This window comes from Eretmochelys imbricata, chromosome 1 (genome assembly GCF_965152235.1).
Source record: "Eretmochelys imbricata isolate rEreImb1 chromosome 1, rEreImb1.hap1, whole genome shotgun sequence".
Classification (NCBI taxonomy): Eukaryota; Metazoa; Chordata; order Testudines; family Cheloniidae; genus Eretmochelys; species Eretmochelys imbricata.
The window spans coordinates 262059582-262076993 of record NC_135572.1 but is presented as its reverse complement, the minus strand read 5'-3'; the positions used below and the strand labels follow the sequence as shown (position 1 = coordinate 262076993).

At 41.3% G+C, this 17412-nt stretch overlaps 1 protein-coding gene across 1 annotated transcript in view; it reads right to left on the bottom strand.

Moving 5' to 3' along the window:
* Positions 1 to 17412, bottom strand: part of ABTB3 (ankyrin repeat and BTB domain containing 3) — a 272945-nt gene that overhangs the window by 37851 nt on the left and 217682 nt on the right. The window contains exons 5-6 of the mRNA XM_077829043.1: positions 8577 to 8742; positions 4098 to 4187 (exon numbers count right to left, since the gene is read on the bottom strand). Of these exons, the coding sequence (XP_077685169.1) occupies positions 4098 to 4187; positions 8577 to 8742 (256 nt within the window). The remainder of the gene's footprint in view (positions 1 to 4097; positions 4188 to 8576; positions 8743 to 17412) is intronic.

Here is a 17412-nt window from a genome sequence, read left to right as displayed (position 1 = left end):
ATCACTGCCTCCCAGCAACTTTTACAGAGTCAAAATTTGCACGAGGGCTTATGCCAATGCTCACTGAGGAGGTGGCTCTGTCAGGATGGTTACATGTAGGGACACTTCCTATTGACTTCAGGGGCTTCATATTATGCCCACTCATTCTTCCCTGCTCCTGGGATTGCTTCACAGCATTCTGAGTTTCTCAAAAATCCTGGAGTGAAAACCTGACTCTAGTGAAATCAATGGGAGTTTTGCCACTAACTTCAATGGGACCAGGATTTCACCCCCGGTCTCAAGTTTAAAGACATGTAACCCATGTTGCTGTTCCTTGACTGGAAGCAGAAGACCGTTTAAAATGGATGGAGTCTAGCACCATTTAGAGGATATTTAAAAAAATCTGTTTACTACTTTCTCCCCTTCTAGTTAAATCTAAAGGTGTGCTGGGCCCAAAATAACTAAAAACTGTTTTCTTTAAACAAAAAACCCTTTCATTTGCACATCAGTCCTTCCTCCCACTAAGCATCAATATTTAAAGCCTCTAATCTTGACCTTGGGCAACTGATGTAATTGCTCTGTGCCTCAGTTTCCCCATCTTTAATATGATGCAACTCACAGGGATAGTAACATTTTATGAAAGGTTATAAAGCACTTTGAGATCCTTGGATGGAGCATGACACTGAAGTGCAAAGTAATGATTGATTAATTAATTATTATTAGTCCATGGTAAGATAGCACCGGTAGAAGAACTGAAGTTGGACTGAACGAAGCATTGGCCAGCCACCCTGCGAAAGGCAGGGAGTTTTACATTCACTATCTTATGTGCTCGGCGTCAGATGCTTGGCTGCATCAGCAGCCATCATGGCCAAGCTTCTGACATAACGTCCTGCTAGCCATCCCCAGGGCTAACATCAGGGGTGAGGGCAGAGAGGTAGTAGCTGGTGTGGCAGTCGTGGTTTGTCAGCTGAGGAGAGCTGCATGAGACAGTTGGCTGTGTCATCCACCCCAGCCAAAGAGAAACCTTGAGTTCCTGAAATCACTTCGCTCTGCTCTGCACACACAGAGCTCTAACACCAGAAGAAATGTGCTGAAGTCTAAACTTAGGCCTGTGACGTCTCAGAACCTGGGAGCACTGTGTAATGAATGGGGTCAAGCAGCTCCAGCCCAGCAGTAGAGGGAGAAGTAGCCGTAGACAAGGTGAATGAATAGGCTTGGTTCAGGATAAACTAGTCCCTAAATATAACCATGTACCAGCTAATTACATCCCATCTCACGTGGATTGGTATTGGCACAGGAAAGCTCAGGGAACTCCCTGTGGCGTACACTGAGGAAATGCAAGTATTAACATTTTATTTTATTTCATTTTTTAAATTTTAATTCTTTTTAGTGAATTTAGTGCTTGTGAATAGAGTGGGATTGACAACCCTGGAGACTAAAGTCCTCTAATTTTCTACAAAACAATTAGAGCACAGGCAAGCACCCCTCTAGGGATTAGAGCAGGGGAGTCAAATATATTCTGTGGACAGGGCCAAATTAAATCTTCAGTTATGATCTGTGAGCCCTGTCTACGAATTTAGACTCAAGTGCTACCCTCAATCCATAGCAGAGTTCTCACTGAAAAATAAGAGTAAAATATGCCCTTATGTAGACACTAAGGCCGAGATTTTCTAGAACAACCTCTACATTTGGGTGCCTTTATTTTTTTTAAGATACCTAGGTTGGGCTTTTCAAAAGCACTTACCATTGGGGTAACTCTGCTCCCACTGAAGTCAATGGGAGTTTTACCACTGACTTTAATGGGAGTAGGGTTAGGTCAACACTGAGTGCCCCTCTAAGGCCTGACATTGACATTTGGTACACACAGCCACGCCTCTCACTGACTTCAATGTGAGTTTTAGGTACTCAGCATATCAGGAATCAGTCCCTGGAGTCTAAACTGGGGGATATTTGAGAGCAGAGACATCCCGAATTAGGGGTCACTTTTGGAAATTTGGGCCAAAACTTTTATTTAGCAAAGCAAAGTGGGGAAAAAATATACAGGGCAATTTCAAGAACACTTATTTCACCCTTTGTTTATTTGGCCTATATTCATGTAATCACCCAATTTGCACACATTATTGTGGTAACTGTATATACAAATTAGCTGTATAACTGCACACCTTAATTATTTGAAGATCCTGCTCTTGAAGTGTCATGATTTGATTTTAGTGAGAACTTTCCTTTGAGATCAACCAGGGAGGTTCAAACCCCTCTGAAAGCTATTGGTTCAGGTTGTCTTCAGACTCAGGAACACAATACTGCTTAAATTTATATGTAGTGCAAGTTTAGAAGGTTATTTACACAGCCACAAGGACTGAACTCCCTTTTTATTTGAAATGAAAGCTTGCATTCTGCAGAATCTGAATTTGTTAAGGGGGGGGGCCCCAGAAAATAAGAGAGGTTTCAGAGTAACAGCCGTGTTAGTCTGTATTCGCAAAAAGAAAAGGAGTACTTGTGGCACCTTAGAGACTAACCAATTTATTTGAGCATGAGCTTTCGTGAGCTACAGCTCACTTCATCGGATGCATACCGTGGAAACTGCAGCAGACTTTATATATACACAGAGAATATGAAACAATACCTCCTCCCACCCCACTGTCCTGCTGGTAATAGCTTATCTAAAGTGATCATCAGGTTAGGCCATTTCCAGCACAAATCCAGGTTTTCTCACCCTCCACCCCCCCACACAAATTCACTCTCCTGCTGGTGATAGCCCAGTGGGGTGGGAGGAGGTATTGTTTCATATTCTCTGTGTATATATAAAGTCTGCTGCAGTTTCCACGGTATGCATCCGATGAAGTGAGCTGTAGCTCACGAAAGCTCATGCTCAGATAAATTGGTTAGTCTCTAAGGTGCCACAAGTACTCCTTTTCTTTTTGAGAAAATAAGAGATGAACTCAGAAGGCCAGGTGTTTGACACCCTGGGTTGCAGGACAGGTCAGTCTCCATGCCTGTCAAATCTCTGGCCTCTTTATTACGACTGCTATGAAGGGGGATAATTTTTGCCAACTGATGGTTGATTTGGGGGAGGGGGGTTTGTTCCACTAGGAACTGAACTGAGCTGAAATCAACAACTGATTTCACATAAACCACCGAACAGCAATCAGATAGTAATGACTGTCAGTCACTATCGACCGGAGTGGATTCAAAGTGGTGACTTACAGGTGAAAAATTGTGTCCTGCCCCTAATGCCCAAACCATCCATTATCCTTTTTTCAATTAAATTAAAACAAACAAACAGACAAAGTAAAATGTCTCACTGAAAGTAGCAATTACACTTTAATGACAGCTTTCCTAAATCCAAACAGAACGGATGGAACACAGATAAGTGAATCAGACAGTTTAATTTATTCATGACCTCAACAAACTGAAATGATAAGTATTTACAAACATGACAAATAACTCTTCATGTATTTTAAATGGCTCTTTAAAAACTTACACCACTCCATGCAACATGGGTAGGTAACAATCTGTTTGGTGGACAGACTGTATGTTTGTTACATATATTCACCAAGAGATATTTACATGTTGGAACCCTCCTTCGTCCACCAGCTTTCATCAAAGCCTTTTTATAAAACACAACAATGTACCTTATATTACTTGTGTGCTGTTGGGCGGTAGATGGACAGCTCAATGTATAAAAGTTCTCAAACTTGGGGACAGGGGCATTTGAAAAGTGTGCTGCCTTGACCTCTCTATTTTAACTCACCTGCGATTCAGGAAGTCCCATCCTTTGCATTAGAATTATGACTCCTGAATGAGCAGCTTACATTTAAAGTTCCGGGGCTACATTCTATGCTAATTTACACTGTGCAATTCCAGCAAAATCAGTACTATTACATTGGGTGTAAACCACTGACAAACTGACCCTTTAAGCGCAATGGATCCCAATACTGAGGTGCCCCGGTAAGTGCTGTGATCATTTCAATATTCATTTCAAATGTTAACGCTTTTGGTAACAGAATTTTATTTTTAAATGCCTTGGGGTTTTCCTCCTCTGCTATAATTTTAATGGGCTGTCTGAGATATAAACAAAGAAAGAAATCAAAGTTGTAATCATAATAAAATGTCCTCACCTCAACATTCAAATCTGCTCCAGCATCTAGTAGCATCTGCACCATAGCCTCATCACCCCTGACACAAGCATACATCAGTGGAGTCATGCCCTATTCATTGGAATTAAAAAACAAACAAAGGAATTGACAAATTTACAATAGAATCTTAAAAAAAAAAAAAAAGAGTTAGTGCTTTAAATGTATATTGTCAAGATAAACACTAAATGTTTAACAAAATCTTACCTCTGTTACAAACAACCCTTTAATATTATTAAAAGCTGAACATTTTAAAAATCTAAGTTACTGTTATCATTTATGTTGTTTCCTTTCTGCGTTTTACTCAACACAATGAAATCAGATTTGTCAGTTTCATTTCCTAGTTCTTGTATTCTAAATAAAGAACAATGTTGTCTTTGGGCTCCCAATAGTAGGGGAACGTTTCAATCCAAAGCAATAAGATTTCCAATGCAGTTAAAAAATAACAAATGAAAATACTTCCATTCATATTAAGGTTTTTGTAACTCTTGTTTTATAAAACCTAGAAGTTGAGTCTATACCTCTTGACAGTATCCCTTTAACAACATAATGAACTCCCTTTAGATACGTTAGACTCGAGCGCTGTCTATTCACTGTCAGCATTGTTAGCACTTGGAAATCTAGAAGCTTTGTACACAGTCCTAAACAATTACTTAATTTTAAATGAAATGCCAGACAGCATTGTTGGAAGTTGCTAGCTCTAAGGATATGCTGCCCTATGAAAACTAGAATAGCTGACCCTTCACTACGGAAACTCTAATCTGCAATTTGTATTAGTCTGGAATACCCACTGCAGCTGATCAACATTTCCCTTAAGGTTAGTGTTATTTTGGCAATGGAAATAAGTCTAGATGAAATCATGATGGTATAATTAAATCTACCAAAATTACAGCACAAAAAGCTATTTATTAAATAAAAGCGGGGGAGGATCAATCAAGAGTGTGCTTGTTCCATGGTAAGTTTACCACTGGACCATGGTACCTCTACTACATGTCTATTGTCTGTCTTATGGTCCCATATCAATTTCCTGTCACATGATCACACACTTTCTGCTTAATCTGTCCCTTGCCGTAGAGCAAAATTATTTACAGAGACAAATGAGGTAGTCAGAATGGGCAGAAGCTGAGCCACTACACTGTTCTCTCTAGCAAGAACTGAGCTCCAGCATTTTTGCTGAATTAAACGTATTTCACGTTTTCCTTGAGAGGAAAAAGCCTCTTTTTCCAGGCTGAGGTTTGTTGTGTTTTGGGGCAGGTGTCTTTTAGTAAAAATAAAAAATAAAATGTTGGGCCCGATGCTGCGAGGTGATGAGCATCTGCAATGACCACTGTAATCAGTGCGCACTTAGCAGGATCAAGTCCTTGATTTGCTGTTGAGAAAGATGTGCTTTTAAATATATATATTATTAATAACTGTAGAAATGGGGGTCATGATCCCATTACTCATGTGAATAATCCTGATTCTGTCTGACAGCTGCACTAAAGTCAACGAGAATACTTGGGTGAGTACAGATCACACTCAAATAGGACTTGATCTTGCTCCTATTGCAGCCAACAGTAAAAGTCCCCTTGGACATCAGGGGCCTATGGTCAGGCCAATAAGAAGCTGCATAGGATCAGTCCCTATGTCTCACAAAAACTGTATGCGAGCGTTGAATTTTGATAACTGGGGATAATTTTTAGAACATAAGTTAAAAAACATAATTTAAAAGAATAAATACTTAACACAAGGAGCAAATCAAATTTAAAGTTAAAATTTGACAGAAAAGGATTAACAAAACAAATGTGGACTTGATCCTGCAAGACACAGCACATGCGCAGACTGCTCCACCACACTACTGACTTGAATCGGGCTCTGTCTCAGCACAGCAGTCTGCACACTACAAGTGAAATCTGGACCCATTGAAGCCAACTGGAGTTTTGCCACTGATTAAAATGGGGGCAAGATTTCACCCTACACATTGCAGGATGGGGGCCTAAAAGTTAATTTGAGATTCTGATCAGCCCTGTTCTGCAGTTCTTCTCACTGCTGTTTTTACATATGCCCTTCCTGGAGGTTTGCTCTGTAGCTCAGGCTTGCTCTGTGTCACTGCATGAGACCTCTCACTTCATATGTGGGAGATATATTTTTAATGAGCACATAATTAGTGCTCAACAAATAATAAATAACACATGCAATTGGCACACAGGGAATTTGTCTTTTTTGGCAACATGAAAAAGTTGTTCTTTCAATATTCAAGTCACTGGCGGCTCAGTCCTGCAAGACGCAGACTCACTTGGCTTGGTCTGGCAAAGCACTGACTCACACATTTAAGTCAAATGTCACATAAGCATCACTTTAAAATTAAGCAGATGATCAAGTGCTTTGATGGATCAGGCCATATGGAGCAGCACTTTGCAGGACTGAATCCTTGGAGCACAGCAATTTTTCTATGAAAAGTTTCAAGGTGTAGAATTATTTAAAAGAATAATCATTTAAAAGTACTATAACATACTAACCATGGAATGAACTCCATGCTATAAAAACAACAGTAATAGTTAGTACTTACCGAGTACTTCACACTTACAAAGCACTTTATCAATGTTAACTAATTAATGTTATAGGTCAGTGTTCTATCAAACTAAAGCTATTAGAACTGTCACCCATCCGGGATCTTCTAGCGATACCTAATCCTGCCTAAGTGTGGGGTGATGGACTAGATAATCTCTTGAGGTCCCTTCTAGCCTTACAGGTCTCTGATTGTAATATTTTACGTTTCTGTAGAGCCTTTCATCCCAAAGCATTTAACAATCATAGACTTTAAGGTCAGAAGGGGCCATTATGTTCGTCTAGTATGACCTCCCGCACAACGCAGGCCACGGAATCTTACCCACCAACTCCTGTAACAAACCTCTAACCTATGTCTGAGCTACTGAAGTCCTCAAATAGTGGTTTAAAGACTTCAAGATGCAGAGAATCCTCCAGCAAGTGACCCATGCCCCACGCTACAGAGGAAGGCAAAAAAAACGCAGGGCCTCTTCCAATCTGCCCTGGGGGAAAACTCCTTCCCACCCCAAAGTATGGCAATCAGCTAAACCCTGAGCATGTGGGCAAGACTCACCAGCCAGACACCCAGGAAAGAATTCTCTGTAGTAACTCAGATCCCACCTCATCTAACATCCTATCACAGGCCATTGGGCATATCTACCGCTAGCAGTCGAAGATCAATTAATTGCCAAAATTAGGCTATCTTCTCCATAAACTTATCAAGCTTTGTCTTGAAGCCAGATATGTCGTTTGCCCCCACTGCTTCCCTTGGAAGGCTGTTCCAGAACTTCACTCCTCTGATGGTTAGAAACCTTCATCTAATTTCAAGTCTAAACTTCCTGATGGCCAGTTTATATCCATTTGTTCTTGTGTCCACATTGGTACTGAGCTTAAATAATTCTTCTCCATGGTATTTATCCCTCTGATATATTTATAGAGAGCAATCATATCTCCTCTCTGCCTTCTTTTATATTATATACATACAGCACTGGTCAAATGCAACCATCTCTGGGGTGGAAGCTGGCTGCCCCCTGCCAAACAGTGTACTGCAGAACTGGAAGCAAAATGTGAACTTTTGGCTAAGGACACCAGGATCTTTAATATTTTTGTAGAGCAGATGGGAACCTCACTTCTTAAGGTCTTACAATAAAGATCCATTCACAGTAAACTACATGGAACTCTACTTCAAAAGGATGAAGCACTGTCCATGACTGCTAAAGTGTCAATATTTCCTGCTTGAGAATTGGGAACAATCTCATGAGCTTCACAGTCCAAAGTTTCCACTGATGGGCAGTCATGGAGGTAAATTTACTTTTGGATAAATCTGTACACTTTACAGAGACTTCCCTTTTGTTGTAGTAATCCTTAGTATTTCCCATGTTATCTGTAAGTCACCACCTAAAAGATAAGATGACTAAACAGTAATGAAATATGGAGATTTCTGTCTCCAGATCACCAGTTCAAATTGGGGCCTATTTCAATATGCAAGTGAACATTATTAACATTCACTTGACGGGGGTTTGGTGGTCTATGTGAAATGCATTGTGAACCTCAGACCAGTTTGTATTGGAAAGATGTCCACATCACAAAAACCAGCATCCTAATTGGCACTATTGTTCACAAGCCAGGGTCAACTATGTATTCAGATCGACTCCAGGCACTCCTATGACCTTTTGATGATTTCTCCTGAATCAATGTAACTTTAAAAGTTTAAGCTAACTCATGTGCTATATCTGCCTCAACACTAAAGAAAAGAATCCATAATTCCTACGGGCCCAAGTTTAGCCTGAATGTACACCTGATGGAGTCTTAGTAACAGTAAGTAACAGAGAAAAAGGATTAAGTTAAGAGCCATCTGTTTATAAAGTTAGAGTGTTGGAAGGTTGTTTTCTTTAATAAATAGTCACAACTCCTGGCTTTTAAAGTTAAATTTTGTACCTGTTCACTCATGCTGTTAATTCCATCTGGCCCCAGCAAAGATATGGCCTGTTTAACTAGATCCGTTCGGCCGCAGTTCAGCATTCGGAATCCCAGATCCTGCTTGAATTTAGCTTCTGTGGCTACTGCATCCAGTTTTCGAGAAGCACAGAAGCAGTCGTCGATTCTGTGAATTGTGAGAAATAGCTACATCAGAGAACAATCAGAGGACAGACACCATCATTTATGGCATCACTGTTTCACTTTACCTTTGAATGACGCAGGTCCCCCGCCCACCACTCTCACACTGTCACCCTCTTTTGCCCTCTTGATATTCCTTTGAACCAGCTGCAGCACTGAAGTGCTGAATGTGAAATGCTAATGCAAGTTAATGGCTTTTATTGTTCATGTTGTTTACTTTAAGTCAGTTGAAAGGTAGCTTTTAGTCCATCTTTTCTATTTTCTCCTACTTACGTGTGTTATAAGAAACCATGTATATTGTTCTAACTGCACATTAGTTCTCCTCACCCGGGGAACAGTCCAAACCTTGTGACCCCTGCAAAATTCCCATCGACTTCAAGGGGCTTTGGGTCTGGCCCTGGGTGGAGATGGACTTTAATCATAGATGCTTAAACAAAAATAATAAAGTATCATTCCAAAGGCTTCACAAATGATATGAATTCAGCTCTGCTAAAAGATAACTCCTTCCGGGGCAGAAAGTGGCAGCTTGAGGACAATCAGTGTTCAGCACACTGCACACCAGAAGAGGACGACAGCAATTTTGGCCAGGCAACCAGGACAAACTTCCCACCCTTACAAGCAGTGCCATAGAATCTTCAACGTTCACACTGAGTAGTTAAGACATCAGTTTTTATGGTCTTATTCAAAAGATCCTCAAGCAGCAAACTGTGGGGAGCTCAATGTATCTACCTCAGAAGGATGAAGGGCTGGGTGTATCCAGTCAGGATTTGAAGCTGTAAATCCAGAGAAGACAGGCATTTCATATCTGATTCTTACACAACTCAGCCTTATCTTTTTAAGGAAAAGATGTATTTTTCTTTGACGTTGATACATGTTTGGGAAGCGGTGGGGTGTGGAGTCCAATTTCTCAGCACTCTTTGGCCTGTACTCTGCTCTATAGTTGTAAGGGACAGCACCACTTGAGTTCTAAAGCCTTCCACTAACAGCAAGTCAGGAAGGAATGGAGTAATTGGGAATGAAGAGTCTAAATAAGGATCAAAAGGGAAAATGCCAAATGTAGATCTAGGAGTATTTTTATTCTAATAAATTACTTAATAAATATCAAAATAAAGTGATAAATCTTTGGTATCTATATAACAATTTTCATTGTACAGAATATAGAATAATAAAATAGAGAATGTATACTTCTACATAATATATGATTAAGGTTTTTGATTTTAAGTTTTAACGGATAAACACCAACACCCAGCCACCTTCCCCCACAAAAAATTAAATCAGTGTTTTTACAAAAAAACCCACCAAAAACAACAGAAATTGTTACTTGTATCTAAGGGCTCATCTACACAGCAGTAATGCAGACTGTGGGGATGTGATTTCTAAAGCACACTCACGGGTTGCTCATTAATTGGTCTGTGTAGACCCTGCTGGGGCACACCAAAGGTTCCCTAATGTATTTTAAAGTAGTGCTGTTTGAAACTGTACAACAGTAAAACACACTAGAGAACATTACAAAGAGATTTACTCATTACAGTATGTACAAAGAGAAAGCCCCATAACCCCCCCGATTTTAGGACATCTACATAGAACTAAAAAATTGATGCAGACACAATAAGCACTCGACAGTTCCATCATTACTCAATGGCACAAGGATGAAACTTTATCACAACAATGAATTTGTAAGATTACTTAAGATTACTGCAGAGCACACAATCACAGAAAATAGCAAGTAATGGCAATAACAGATTCTCCTGGAATAATATGCTTACAACACAGGTTAAAAAGCAAATCCATAATAAAACTGTCTTTGCACAATAGTTTGAGCCAATTTTAAAAAGCACAAACATGCAGGATTCAGGTCAACGACACTGAGATCTCTGGGAGCAATCGCTGCTTTACTAGTTCACACGGTATGCCACATGTTTGGCACAAACTACAGCTGCATTTGTTACTCATAACAAGGGCCCTACCAAATTAACAGTCCAATTTCACGGTCATAGGATTTTAAAAATCGTAAATTTCATGATTTCAGCTATTTAAATCTGAAATTTCACGGTGTTGTAATTGGAGAGGTCCTGACCCAAAAAGGAGTTGTGGGGTGGTCACAAGGTCATTGTAGGTGGGGGTTGCGGTGCTGCTACTCTTACTTCTGCACTGCTGCTGGCGGCGGCGCTGCCTTCAGAGCCCGGCAGCTGGAGAGCGGCGGCTGCTGGCCGGGAGCCCAGCTCTGAAGGCAGCGCCGCCGTCAGCAGCAGCGCAGAAGTAAGGATGGCACGGTGTGGTATTGCCGCCCTTACTTCTGTGCTGCTGCCTGCAGAGCTGGGCCCTCAATCTGCAGTCACCATCTCGGCCACCCAGCTCTGAAGGCAGCAGCGCAGAAGGAAGGGTGGCATGGTATGGGATTGCCACCCTTACTTCTGCGCTGCTGCTGGTGGGGTGCTGCCTTCAAAGCTAGACACCTGGCCAACAGCCGCCGCTCTCTGACTGTCCAGCTCTGAAGGCAACGCAAAAGTAGGGATGGCAATACCGCGACCCCCCTAAAATAACCTTGTGACCCCCTTGCAACTCCCTTTTGGGTCAGGACCCCCAAATTGAGAAACGCTGGTCTCCCCTGTGAAATCTGTATCGTATAGGGTAAAAGCACACAGAAGACCAGATTTCATGGGGGGAGACCAGATTTCACGGTCTGTGATGTGTTTTTCCATGGCCGTGAATTTGGTAGGGCCCGACTCATAACATCATAGCATAAAATGCTAGTGATTGCATGTGCAATATAAACATACACATAATAAAATATTTATTATAAAGATACTATGGGAGACTGGGTGTTCAACATATTTTTAGGAGATTGTGAACTTCTAAATTTTAGCTGAACATTTCCAGATTTTTCAGGCCTAACAGAATATGGTCCAAATGGCTGACAAACAGCCACAGAAAGATTTAGAAAATATCTTAAACCTGCAAAAGCATCTGCCACCAGGAATTACTGCTTACATTAAACTATTTCTTCACCATTTACACATATATGCATATAATAGGCAAACTAAATATACAACAGGCTAAATTCAATGCTGGTATACGCAGGCACAGCTCCACTGAAGTCAACTTAGTTTGGTGCATGCAAAGTATTACTAAATGGGCTTCTTCATAAAAGGATTAGGTATGAATTGCACTATACACTCACACAAGGCAATAAGGAGGAGCACAAACTTCTCTTACATCCCTATGTGGGTTACAAGTCCTGGAGTTTGGGGGTGTAGGTGTTAGTTGTTCCTCCCCAGAATAGGAGATTGAAACCTGGGGTCCATCTCTCTAACAGCTGGCCAGTGCACCGGACCCAGCACAAGGGTGGAGGTCATAATTTACTCTTGATATAGACGGACCCAGCAGAAGGGTGGAGGTCGTAATTTACTCTTGATATAGGCCATTGGCAAATTCTCACTGCTCTATAACAAGGAGGCAGCCAGGAAAGAATGGGGTCTCTGTCCGTGACTAGGGCTCTTTGGTACTACAGTAATATAAATAAAAGTATAGAATAAATAATAAAATAAACAAACAACAACAACAACAACAATAGTGACTCTGAGGTGTGTGTCTGAGTCATATTGACTCTGGGGGGGCTACTCCTGGGTGGTGCACGTTAAACACCATTCTTTGCTTGGGGCTGTTGCCCAAATCTAAACACCTATTTTTTCCTGAGACATAGTGACAAAATATTCCTGAAGGAAAACTGGAGAAATGGGAACTGGCAGAACTACCATAAGGTGAGCACAAAACTGATTAGAAAAAAACAAGCTCAGTGTGATTATTGATGGTTCAATGCCTTGTGGTATCCTACAGAGGATCCATCACTAGTGCATTGCTGCATCCATGGCTAGTGGGGATTCTGGTTCCAGCTGCTGTAGCAGAGAGAAATATCTGCTAGAATCCCACAGACAGTATTTAATATTTTGACTCATGGCCTGGAGGAAAGAGTAGATAAATGGTCAAATTGGGGAGTGATTTTTTAAAAAGCAGGATGTGGGGAAGGGTAAATGCTTCCGAGGAGAAAATGTAACAAGATCTTGAAAAGTGAGAGTGATGAGTAGGTTGGAAAAAAATGAAATTCAATTATTATAAATACAAAGTAGTCTTAGAGACAGAGCAAAAATCAGGAAACACAAGTACAGAATAGGAGAACATTGGTAATACTGCAAAAAAAATGACATATGGATGGTCTAGTAGATGGAAAATGGAAAGGGAAGTGTAATATTTTACCAGAAATCCCCTAAAACTCTACACGAACAAAAGCAAACAAAACAAACCCCAAGCAAACACAGTATTGAGCCCAATCTTGCAGTTCTCACTCATACAAGTAGCTGTATAGTCCCATTGAAATCAGTGGGACTATTCATATGAATAAAGGCAGCAGGATTGAGGTCAATATTATGTTATATAAACAGAAGTTTAACAGAGAAAGACACTACAGTAATGGACACAGCATAGGAACCAAATAGAAGAGAACGTAAAATTAAGGAGGTAAGTGAGCCTGTACATGGCATACTACACAAGGTTTGCACACTGCTACAGGAAATATAGTGATGATTCGGAGAGGTCAGGAAAGAATGGCTAAAATACTAAAAATCTTGAAAAATATGACTTACAAGGAATGGTTAAGAGAGCTAAACATATAGGGTTATATTTTCAAGAGTGCTTTTAAGGGTAATGACATGTGAAATTGTGTGTTCATAGAAATAGAAGTCTTTCCCTAAGTGTGACTGAAATGCCAATGCAAACAGAACCAAACAGCCCAACTGCATGGCCAATTTATGGCTCTTCCCCCCAGAAGTATTTATAGCCTTGCAAACTGCACAGGACACAGATGTTAGCTTTTGGCAGGACATCCTACTGTAAGGCAAGGTCAGTCTGTTACAACGAACCAGCCACCTCCAAACAAATCCACAGCTGCCTTTTGTTCCTGCCCATCTGCTTCTGGGGCTGTCGAGACCATGGGAGCAGGCTCAGGGATGGAGTAACCTCCCTGTGTTGTTCTAGCACGGATAAGTGACAAGTTCCTATGATTTTTCTTTTAATTAAACGAAAATCCTTTCATTTGTCTGAGGGTTGGTGGATCTCTCATGCCACCACTCATGAATGAAAACGAGGGTGTGGGGGTCTCTTGCCTTAAGTCACCAGCCACGATGTAAAAGCCTGACTGCTGTTTTACAGTGGCACTGTGGATTTGGGAGGAGCTGGGAATCTTTGGCTGACCAGCAGATTACTTCTCGTTTCCCTTGCTGATAGCTCTGTAATGGTTGCAATTCTGCAGCCCACATGACACCTTTAGAATTTCTTCCTTGGCTGGCTGATTACTGGCTAGTCAGGGAAGGACTGGTCACGTGTGTTAGGACATCACTTCTTGTACAACAACTACGTCAGACAAATTCTAAGAGTCTAGTCCTTGGAAGGAAGCAGGCTCAGGAGGCTGCCTAATGACAAAGACTACTCCCTCTGAATAAAATGCCACCTCCATACCTATAGTGTAAGCGGTGGTAATCACCAATTTTCTATGGGTCAGCAGCCTCAAAGGATGTCCAGGCTGCTTGGAGCCCCCAATCTACGTTCACACCTAGCACCAGATTTTCCACAAATTTACACATATTGATCAATGCCCTCTTGCTCAACAGGAATAGCTCAGTGGTTTGAGCATTGGCCTGCTAAACCCAGGGTTCTGAGTTCAATTCTTGAGGGGGCAATTTAGGGATCTGGGGCAAAAATTGGGGATTGGTCCTGCTTTGAGCAGGGGGTTGGACTAGATGACCTCCTCAGGTCCCTTCCAACCCTGATATTCTAGGATATGAACTTCCTCTTATTTGTGCTCTAAATTTCACTGAATCAACATGTTCCAACACCTCCTTTCCCTCTCTTGGGTCAAACAAACAATGGCCACTGTAAAGAAGGAGAAAATTAGGAGCAGGTGAAACCTTGTATTTTAAAAGCTCCAGAGACTATATTATTCAACTTAAATGCACTATGACATATTTCTCTCCAAATCCCTTTTTAATTCTTCACAGATATTTCTTCTACAGTGGTCACCATCAAAATCATTACAATGTTGTCATTCCAAGTAATTAACATTGTTGTGGCTTTGTATTGCAAGTACCATGGTAACATTAATTACTTGCAAGTGGCCACTGCCAAGGGTTTTTTTTTTTTTGGTCATCATGGTAGTTTGTCATCCTCTGGACTATTCAAACTTCTGAAAGGGTTCAAAAGCTAACAGTCTGTCTGTATAATGTGCCCTTATTTGCAGGGTAAATTCTTTCTCTTGTCTGTTTTTTCCAAATTCAGATATAAGCAGGGTCTGAAGAGTTCTCCTCTGACAGCTAGCTGGGAGGGGGCCAAGACTTCAGGAGCAAACTTTATTTATGTGAACACACGTACTCTTGGAAGGTATCCAGCAGACAGGAGCTGTGTTGCTCAAAAGTGATCAACTTTGGCTAGTGTTGGGTTACAAAACACTAAAATGAGCTCGAGTGCCGATGAGAAGCGAAATCGGAAAGTAACTAAAATACTTCTCTGATGGTTTATATCTACTAAGGGACAACCTATCCCAAATGCTCACCCATTCCTATATTTACTTTCTACAACCAACTCTCTGTATAACTTTTCATGAGTAATATACCCGAGTAATCTGATTCTAATATCTTAACTGTATCGTTAAATTTATTCACCTAAATGTGAGTTATTTCAGATTATGTACTATATGTACTTTTTGATGTTTAAACCAGATTTTGTACTTTTGCACTAATGTAATCTAAGCACTACACCCAGATGTACAGATACTCTTTCATTAACCTGTGTATTATATAATTTTAACATTAGCTTTAATAAAAATTTTAAATCCGAATGCAGGGGTAGTGAAATGTTGTTATCTTTATTGCATGAGTAAAGGGGAGAAGAACTGTGCTGAGCCTGTCCTGATTAAAGGGTCACGCTCAGTTGAAAGGAACTCGCTAAGGCTGGGGCTCAAATGCCAGACTGCTGTGAAATTAAAAGGGGTGGGGACAGGTGTCCCAGACAGGATGTGTTGATTCTCCCTAATGGTCCCCAGTCTGGTTTAACTTGTTCCTCCCAGCTATTCAAAGGTAGAGCTAAATAGGCTTCATTAGGAGCCTTTTTTTACTTTAAGTACTCAATAAGAGCTGAAATCACTTGTGGTGTGGCACTGTTTCTGCCCTGCCTGCTGAGAGCTAAAAAAATCACCAAGAGACTGACTTACAGAGGTCACAGCAGAGAGACAGGTGGCAGCAGAAGGTGACTGACGGGCAGCCGGTGGGGAATGGCTGGCAAAAGTGGTGAGCAGCTGGCCGGCAGGAGCAGCGGGCAAAAGTGGTGAGCAGTCGGCTGGCGGGAGCGGCTGGCGGGGCGGCCAGGCGGCGAGGAACAGCGGCTGGCGGGGCGGCCAGGCCAGAGCAAGTGCTCAGATGATGGAGCAAGCCACGTGTCTTCTTCCCCGGGTGGGAGGTGAACTCACACAGATGCGCCTCTGAACCCTGGGTCCTCTCTGACCAAGGACAACCACAGCGAGTGGGGTATGGTGAGGGAGCAGAGGGGGGCACTGTAAAGGAACTTTTGGTTGTAGAACTCAAGAACATGAGGTGGAAGGCACTGCCCCACGCACTCTGGGGTGGGTGTCCTGCTCACAGTTTTGTTTATGAATCCTGCTTGTGGCATTTTCCCTAAGTAATGTTGGGTGACTTCTCCCCTTTCATTAAAAGTTCCTTTTCTACACAGACTCTGTGCTTGAGATTGGGTAAGTATTGCCTCTCAGAAGCGCCCAGGGTGGTGTGTAATTTTCCCAGGTTACTGGGTGGGGGCTTGACTCAGTTCTGTGTTGTATTGTTGAAAAGGAACTCCTAGATATTAAACCCGGCCCTGGTTGCTGCTGGCTCTACCTGGCAGAAAGGTTACACATATTATGAAAGCATAACTGTCAGATTTAATATTGGCAGCTAAGACTCGAAAATTGTTTTCATATTTACTTGGAGTGTGTGATTTAGAGAGAGCTTGGCTGTCTCTCTAAAAATAAGTTATTTGTTGTCTGAATAAGTTTGGGTTAATGGATAACGCATGGGCAAGGTGCTTCTATTTTAACAGTGTTAGGTACAGCTTATGTTACTTTATATTGTAGAGGTTTTTTAATTACTTGGTTTTGGGTTCATCATCACAGTTAGTTGTGGGCTGTTGTGGTCAACTTTTTAAACTTTGTAATGCTTTGGAAATGTAAAAAACCCATTGAAAACGTATTCTAAATATGTTCTCACTTTATATATGTAATTTTTTTTCAAGCAACAACTGATTTGTAAGAAATGGAGAGCAGAACATTATGTTGCTGTCAATTGAAGTCAATAATGTTGCATCGATGTAACTAAGGCCAGAAACTTCTATCTAGGCTTTTTCTCCCCACCATGATCATCATCATGATATCTGAGCACCTAAAACCTTACTGCCCAAACTGAGACGTAAGCCTCAAACCCTTCTCCATCAATTAAGTTATCTGGGTGTTTTGGCTCTTTGAAACTGCTCACCATGCCCTTTGTCTAAAATGCAAAAAGAAGGTAATGAGTCTGTAGATGTTGTTTGCTTGACTATAACTTAGTAAAGTTGTGGTAGATTC